This window comes from Arachis ipaensis, chromosome B01, assembly GCF_000816755.2.
Source record: "Arachis ipaensis cultivar K30076 chromosome B01, Araip1.1, whole genome shotgun sequence".
Taxonomy (NCBI): Eukaryota; Viridiplantae; Streptophyta; class Magnoliopsida; order Fabales; family Fabaceae; genus Arachis; species Arachis ipaensis.
The window spans coordinates 3999129-4007925 of record NC_029785.2 but is presented as its reverse complement, the minus strand read 5'-3'; the positions used below and the strand labels follow the sequence as shown (position 1 = coordinate 4007925).

At 31.8% G+C, this 8797-nt stretch overlaps 1 protein-coding gene across 1 annotated transcript; it reads left to right on the top strand.

Moving 5' to 3' along the window:
* On the top strand, positions 345-3988 carry LOC107648154 (pentatricopeptide repeat-containing protein At2g30100, chloroplastic). The gene is made up of 3 exons (XM_016352160.2): positions 345-995; positions 1118-1526; positions 2964-3988. The coding sequence occupies exons 1-3, from the start codon at positions 634-636 to the stop codon at positions 3735-3737; spliced, it is 1545 nt and encodes a 514-aa protein (XP_016207646.1). The 5' UTR covers positions 345-633; the 3' UTR covers positions 3738-3988.

Genomic DNA, 8797 nt, shown 5'->3' with positions numbered 1-8797 from the left:
AACACTAATAATTAATTATAATTAAAAATAATAAATTTTAATATTTCTCTAACATTCTTTAATAAATAATACCTTTTTTAATTTCCAAATTTCATTTGTAAGTTACATTGTCTTAGTCATAATCAGTTAATCCTTGTCTTGTTTTGGAGGCAAGATTAACACGCACCGAGTGGCCAACCCCAAATGTTTTTTTTTAAATAAAAATAAAAAATTATAATAAAACTTGTGCTTAATTTTTCGTGTGTGAATTATTATTGTCTCTAATTTTATATGTCTCGGAAGTCATTTTCTTACCTTTATAGTTTGGATGGATTAAATCTGAACAGTATCTTGTTTTTCTGCTGAGAAATTGTGGGAAATAAAACCTGTCATTTCTTTTTCTCTACCTAAACAGAAAAAAAATATATATATATATACTTCTCTTTCTTTATCGTTGGGGTTTCTTGGTGCTGAATTTTAACTTTAATTTACAGAACCCCAGAAGCAAAGTTTCAATCCTTTCACCCTTCCCTATCGTTCCCCTCTGCTTATTGTTCATGGAGCCTTCTATTTGCCGCTGAATTGAATTTTTTCAAGTAAAGGAAGAGAGAAAGTGGAGTAGAGAGAGAGATAAACACTGGAACAAAGGGAAAAATGGCGAATTGTATAAATGGGGTTGCTTTTTCTCCGTTGTTCAAATTGAGTTTGGTGTTTTCTTCTTCACCACAGAAAAGACACCCTTTGTTGTTTCCTTCATCACCTCACTTTGGCTATGCCCTTAAACTGTTTGATGAAATTTCACTGAGAAGCTTCAAGCCCCGAAGTTTTGCAACCCTTGTTGCTGCAAAACCCTCCTCAGTAAGAGGGTTTAGGCCAATCAAATCTGTGGAGCTTGACCAGTTTGTGACCAGTGACGATGAGGAAGATGAGATGAGTGAAGGGTTCTTTGAGGCAATTGAAGAGCTTGAGAGGATGACAAGGGAACCCTCTGATGTTCTTGAAGAGATGAATGACAGGTTATCATCTATGATATACAATACTTCATTTTTGTTCATGTATGCGTATTATATGTGTATCTGCATCAAATTTTACTTATTGTGTTGTACTCAATACCTGTATTCCTATTTGTGCAACATAGGTTATCAGCAAGAGAATTGCAGCTTGTGTTGGTTTACTTCTCACAGGATGGGAGGGACTCTTGGTGTGCCTTGGAAGTGTTTGATTGGCTGAGGAAGGAGAATAGGGTGGACAAAGAAACCATGGAGCTCATGGTTGCCATCATGTGCGGTTGGGTGAAGAAGCTGATACAGGAGCAACATGGTGCTAGTGATGTGGTTGACCTGCTTGTGGACATGGATTGTGTTGGGTTGAGGCCTGGTTTCAGCATGATTGAGAAGGTAATTTCATTGTATTGGGAGATGGGGGAGAAGGAAGGCGCGGTAGCTTTCGTCGAGGAGGTCTTGAGGCGTGGCATCCCTTATGCCGAGGCTGACGATCTTGAAGGACATAAAGGAGGTCCAACTGGTTATCTTGCTTGGAAGATGATGGTAAGCATTCCTTGACATTGTTCACTATGATTCATGTCTAGTTTTACATCTTTGGAGAGTTAATCTTCTGTTTGAATCTAGTATTGCGAAAATCTTAACCGATAAGTAAGCATCAGCAATTGATGTCTGGTTTTACTATGATTCATGTTTGGTTCCCATGCTTTAGATAGTTAAGGTGTCTCCTTAGTTGGAATTCTTTCCGTTTTACATTGCAAGGATTTTATTGGTTTTCTTATGTTGCTTTACTTTGAGTCAAATTGATTACACTTTTTCTTGTTCTATCTTTTACTCTTGGGTAGTGTTGTTATTATTTCAAGTAGGAAGAATGCATTACCTTTCGTTACCCTCCTCATCTCTGATCCGAACATCGAATTGGAGCTTTATTATCCAAATTGTTTGTTTGGAAATTGCAATAGCTTGATTTTGGTTGTTCACTTGTTTTTTCCATTATATTTAGTCAATTTGTATTTTTACCTTGATGTTAAATTCCTGGTAAGTTCCTTCTTCATAATTGTGAGAATAGGGTCTGAATTTTCGATCTATGCTGTTTTCCTGTGACACTTCATGCCCCTATTTTAGTAAATACGATCAGGGAAGGTTAGGGGGATTTCTTTTATGAGGAACAACATTTTAGACTAATGAAATCTGATGCATATCAAGCCACATATGTCACGGCCAAATTGCCTTGTGTTTTATTGAATAGCATATCAATTATATATACAGTACTCTACCTAACGATTAGCTACCTGATTTCCTAATTATGGTAATGCAAGATATTTACAGCTAATAAAACGGGATACACCAAATCAACTAAAAACTGAAAGGAATTTGTTTTCTAATAATTCCTAATATTTAGCCGTGACATATGTGGCTTGATATGCATCAGATTTCATTACCCCCCCTCAAGTTGGGGCATGTAAGTTACTAATGCCCAACTTGTCCAACATTGATGCGAATGAATGGGAGCTCAGAGCTTTAGTCAAGATATCGGCAACCTGAGATTTTGTTGGGACATAGGAGGGAAGGATGAGGCCCTGGATGACAGCATCACGAACAAGATGACAATCAACCTCAATATGCTTAGTACGCTCATGAAAAACAGGGTTCTTAGCAATATGAAGTGCTGCCTGGCTATCGCATGAGAGAGGTATGGGTTGTGTGTGGGAGATCCCGAGACTCAAGAGTAGTTCCTTTAACCATTTGAGTTCACAAGTGGTATTAGCCATGGAGCGGTACTCGGCTTCTGCAGAGGACCGTGACACTGTATGTTGTTTCTTTGTTTTCCATGAAATTGGTGAGTTGCCAAGGAGAATAACCCAGCCAGTGAGAGACCGACGAGTAAGAGGGCAACCCGTACTTTTGGCATTTTCATATCATAACTATCTCTCAAAGTGTATATTAGAAGAATAAGTTACAAATCTATGTTTTCTTTTCTAGGTCGAAGGTGACTATAAAGGTGCCGTTAGATTAGTGATTCATTTTAGGGAATCTGGCCTGAAGCCAGAAGTGTACAGTTACCTTGTTGCAATGACTGCTGTGGTTAAGGAGCTGAATGAATTTGCCAAAGCTTTACGAAAGCTGAAAAGTTATGTCCGTGCTGGTTTGGCATCTGAGTTGGACCTAGAAGATGTTGAACTTGCAGAGAAGTATCAATCAGATCTTCTAGCTGATGGGGTGCGCCTGTCCAATTGGGTGATTCAAGATGGCAGCTCATCACTCCAGGGAGTGATCCATGAGAGACTCCTTGCCATGTATATTTGTGCCGGCCGTGGAATCGAGGCAGAGAGGCAACTATGGGAGATGAAGCTCGTAGGCAAGGAGGCCGACGGAGATCTCTACGACATTGTTCTCGCCATTTGCGCCTCACAGAAGGAGGCAACAGCAACAGGGAGGCTTCTGACCCGGTTGGAGGTCGCAAGTTCTCCTCAGAAGAAGAAAACACTGTCGTGGTTGTTAAGAGGCTACATTAAAGGCGGCCATTTCAATGAGGCGGCTGAGACAGTCATGAAAATGCTTGAATTGGGAGTATTTCCGGAATATTTAGACAGGGTAGCTGTGCTTCAAGGTCTAAGGAAAAGGATACACCAAAATGGGAATCTAGATACCTACCTAAACCTATGTAAGTCCCTCTCCGATGCAAATCTTATAGGACCATGCCTTGTATATTTGTATATAAGAAAATATAAGCTTTGGGTTGTGAAAATGCTCTAAAGAGAGAATGAGCTCATTCAGTTATAAATCTCCAACCCCTTTTGTTTTGGAGGCAGAATTGTTTGTGTATACAACAAAGCATTGTATAATTTTGTATAGTCCTATAATGCCAAATGGACCAATATAGCAGCATAGCAATGTTGTAATGAGTATGTATGTATTTATGTTTGTGCATATTAAGTATTCTCTTTCAATTTCTTGTGAATCAATAGATGATTCAATGATAATTCGTATTATTAATGTTTTTGGTACATGATGTTAAGAGATAAGAATTTTCAATAGGGTGGTAAAATTATACTGAACTTCTGCGTGCTAGGGTTCATTGTAATCATATCATATTCACGTCCTTTTGTTTATTTTTGAAATATGAAATAAGATTATTTTTATTACTTAAATTGCAACAGAAATGTCATTACCAAGCATGTGTTTTGCACACAACTAGTTTGTTGTATTTTATTATATTAAAATTTATGGGTAGTTACTGGTTGGTTAGTGTAATTGTACTGAACCTGTGGAGAGAGTTTAAATTTATCCTGTTTAATTGTTCTTTTTCTTCAATGATATATCTTTTTTTTTGTTTTGGACATACAATGATATACCTTGTTTCTTAGACTTTCGGGGTTGCTATGGTGTACTTGTGTCCAGTGGCGGAGCTTAGTTCAGACAAGGGGGGGCCATGGCCCCCCCAAACTTTTTATAAAAAATTTAGTAGTACTTTTTCAGAAGATAAAAAATAGTTCAATTGACTTAAATACTTTACTATGACTTAAAGTATCTAATAAATTCAATAAACAACACTCTCTCTATCTTTAAGTTCAAATATAAAAAATAGATATTTTTATTTATTTAATTTAATATTATTTTATATTTTACTATTTATTTAATTTAATTTTTTATATAATAAAAAATAATAGAATATTCAATAAGTATTAATATTATTGTATTTGTATAAATTGATAAAAAAAATTCAATAAATATTATAAATTTTAATATTTGTCCTTCTAACTTCTTCTTTACATATCTTACAAGATATATATTTAAATTTTTATATAAAATAATAATGAAAAATTAAAGAATTGATACATTTTTTAAGAGGAAGGCTAATATTTAATAAGAAGGAGAACATATAACTTTTACAATATCAACACCTGTAGATAGTTCTTCTACTTTAATAAATCACAAAGAAAGTGAGATATAACTTTCAAAAGTTCAAAAAATTACATCTGATGACTTTAACTGACGCATGAGCAAGTAGAGTTAGTAGGTTAATTATATTAGTTAATTGTAATAAGGGAATACAAGTCCCATATTGTTTAAGATAGTGAATTTTGTGTTATGAATTAGTCCCACATCGTCCAAGTTATGAAGGCTTTTCCTTCTCCCACTAGTATAAATAACTCATGTACCTTTTATTTATGAAATAGAGTTGAAGTTGATTTTTGAATATGAAATAAGCTGTGTGCTTATTTTCCTCTAGGCTCTTTGAGAGTAAGAGGTGCATCCTTGGCTTGGCCAACTAAGATGGGTTTATGGCTATTTTCACCATAGTGGGGTTGCTAACCTCGCCAAGATTGGTGAATCTAAACTATGTCACCATAGTGGGGTTGTTAACCTCGCCAAGATTGGTGATCCAAGCGACGTCCTGGCGTCATTAACCTTAACTTTTTGGAACGAGATCTTGAAAAAACGGCTTTAAATTTGGCAATATCACCCAAACCAGAGAGATGAGATTAGACGAGCTTATCTTAAATGGGGTTCATATTAAAAATATTTTGACAATTATTTTCTATCTGGCCCCCCCAAAATTTTGTTTCAAGTTCCGCCACTGCTTGTGTCCATAGTTCCATGTGTTATATGGTTTTTGGTCTTGCATGTGTATTTGAGTGTGTGTATGTGTGTGTGTTTTTGAGTTTTCAATTGTGGCCCAAGCCCCAATGGGCTTTGTTGAATTTGTATAGTGGACAAGCCAGGGATGCTAGATTTTTAATTCTTTTTTTATTTTTGGTAAAGAGAGAATTAAAAAAAATTAAGATTTGGAATTAAAATCTAGGGTTCCGAAATTTTTTTTTGGTAAAAAAATTCAAAAAAAATTTTGAATTCTCTCTTACCAAAAATATAACTTTGAATTCTCTTATCACACACACACCCAAAAAAGAAGGTTATGAATTATGGATTAATTTTGATTATAACCTATTTTCATGTTTGTATACAAATATGATTAATATTTGAAAAAAAAAAATTTAAAAGCCCTTTTTTTTTCATGTTTCCCAAACATATTAGCAATTCCTTGGAGCCATGGATCGGCTTAAGTGAGAAAACAAAATGTAATTAATCTATATCCTTATTCATAAAATCATAATCTAAGTATAACTAGTAAGTAGTAACAATGAAACACAATACACATCACAACCTCATAAATCGTTCCCGAAACTTGATTTATTTTGGTGTTTTAATGAAAAATTGTGTATTAAAAAAATAAAAAATAAAAAAATAAGAAGTAAAAACAAAAAATAAAATTTTATTATTTTTACTATTTTCTTTCCTTCACAAAATCCAAAACACACCCCAGGATGTCACCAGAGAATCACTGGGTGAACCCACTACAGGCTTGGTGTACCCCTTTAACAAAGATGAAACAAAATGGTTCTCTTTTTTTCATCTAAATTTTTGTTAGATTTTGGATTTAAAATTTATAATGGTTAAATAAAGAAATTAAGTTATATGCACAAAATTTTAAACTCAAAATTCATTATCATTGATTAGAAAATAAAAATTGAATAAGTATTGAGAACTAACTTTTTATTAGTGAATATTAGCTAATTTTTAATGTAAACTTTTTTTTAGCCTCATTTTTTAAAGGATTTAGGATTTAGAATTAAGATTTAGGGTCTAGAATTTATAATTTGGAATTTAAGTTTTGAAAATTAAAATTTAGAATAAAAATTTTAAAAATTTAATTCATATTGGGAAAAAAATTTAATTCGGTAACTAAATTTATAAAAATTGCAGAAGAATTTTAGAGGTGAGCACGGGTCGGGTTAGTTCGGATTTATGGTAAAATTATAATCGAACCAATTAAATTGTAATTGGGTTTGGTTTGGTTTTAATTTTTTTGTGTATTTACCTAAACCAAACCAAACTAATTAAGAACAGATTGATTCAGTTTGTGTAATTGGGTACCCGATGAAACAGAAATTTATAAAAATAAAAAATAAAAAAACAAAATTTTTATCTTAAAAATTTTATAAGTACAATAAATATGTAAAATCAATAGAAATAATCCAAACATGTTAAACACAAAATATATTAAAAATTAAACACATTAAAATCTAAACATATTAAACACTAAAGACATTAAAATCGAAATATATCAAACATCAAACATATTAAATTTTTATATTTTAAAAGGCATATATATTTTTTAATTTTTAATTTTTTTATTTAATTAATACATGGTCAGATTCACGGATTGGTTCGAATTTCGCACCCCAAAACTGTTACCTAAATCAATTACTAAAGAGAACTATCGATTTGATTGGGTCAGACCAATTGCCCATTAGTTCCAAAACCAATTTAATTAATTCAGTTCAAATTCGTACAGATAATCGAGTACCCGCTACGCATACCTACTCCTAAAAAAATTTGACTTGATTGAAAAAACTAGCAAAGCAAAAAGATTTGGACTGATTTGTGTCTCACTACTATACATACCCAATTATATTAAGAAGAAAGGAAGGTGAAATCAAATCAAATAAAGTCAAATTAATAACTTAACATGTTTGATAAATTAAACATTTGTCACCCGGATTCTTCATGATATCCCCCACAAGTATATCATCACGTGATGATGTACTATGTCTTATATAGTTCATCTTCTTTGTTTTCAAAACATTTACTATTGTGGCATTTAAGTATTGTTATGTTGCATTGTTTTAAGAGACAAAGAAAACGATGGTTGCATATTGATTAATATTAATTTGAAAATATTTGATAAATGAAAAAAATTAATAAAAAATTGTTAAAATTTATTGTTTTTTACTTTATTTAATATATTCTATAATTAATAAATACTAAATAAAATAAATTTAGACTGTTTGACCCGATTATTTTATATTTTTCTAGCATTATTGGTGTTAATTAGTTATTGCTCTTGAAATTTGGCATTCCCTCACTCAACCATATATGCTACCTTCAACAACATTTATTGCAAGTTACTATTCATTTTTTGGTATGCATTTCAAAGCACTGTATGATTACCATTTTCTACTTTATCATTTCTCTCTGAATATTCTCAATCCTTAATTAAATAATAAAAATAAGAATTTTGTTAAGATTACCTTTCCTAATATAAGAGTGTTAGTACTTTTGATTTAATCAATTGCTTATAATTTATTTTTAATTTTTTTAAATTTTAAAATTAAAAAAAAGGAACATAAACCTATTTCATGAGTAATGAATAACCAAATGCATGAAAGATTTGAGCCAGAAAAAAAAAACACATGAAATTAAGATAAAATAATATGTACACTATATTTTGTTTTTACTGAATCAAAGTAAAAAGAGCTAAATAAAGTAATTTGTACATTATTATAGTTTGTTTTTACTAAATTATTTAATTCGATAAAAATACAAACTATAATATCCAAAAACACACCCCTAGGTCAAGCTTCATAGAAACAAGATGATGCATATTTAAGTATAATTTTTTTTTCTAAATCTTCGTAATTCGATCATATTTTAATATATTTTTAAGTTGTGCCAAAAGTTAAGAGCTAAGATACTACTATTAGAGTATTGACCTAACGATACTACCCACTATGAACATATAAGAGTTGATGAGTACCGTGCCATAAATTTTTTATTTTATTTAAAAATTTAATTTTGATATATTATCAGAAAAAAATAATTTTACACGTGCATCTAAATGTGTAACGTCACATCACTAAAAATAATTACTTTTCACTACGTGAATGATCATTTAAAAAACAAATGTGCTTGCATAACGGTATAAAATATTTTACACTATCAATGCATCAAAATTAAACTCTCTGTTTAATTAT

Bases quoted from the DNA above. Each gene is read 5' to 3' on its own strand.
- LOC107648154 (XM_016352160.2), top strand. From the start codon at position 634: ATGGCGAATTGTATAAATGGGGTTGCTTTTTCTCCGTTGTTCAAATTG. The intron at 996-1,117 runs GTTATCATCTAT...TGTGCAACATAG, and splicing joins CTTGAAGAGATGAATGACAG to GTTATCAGCAAGAGAATTGC. The intron at 1,527-2,963 runs GTAAGCATTCCT...TTTCTTTTCTAG, and splicing joins ATCTTGCTTGGAAGATGATG to GTCGAAGGTGACTATAAAGG.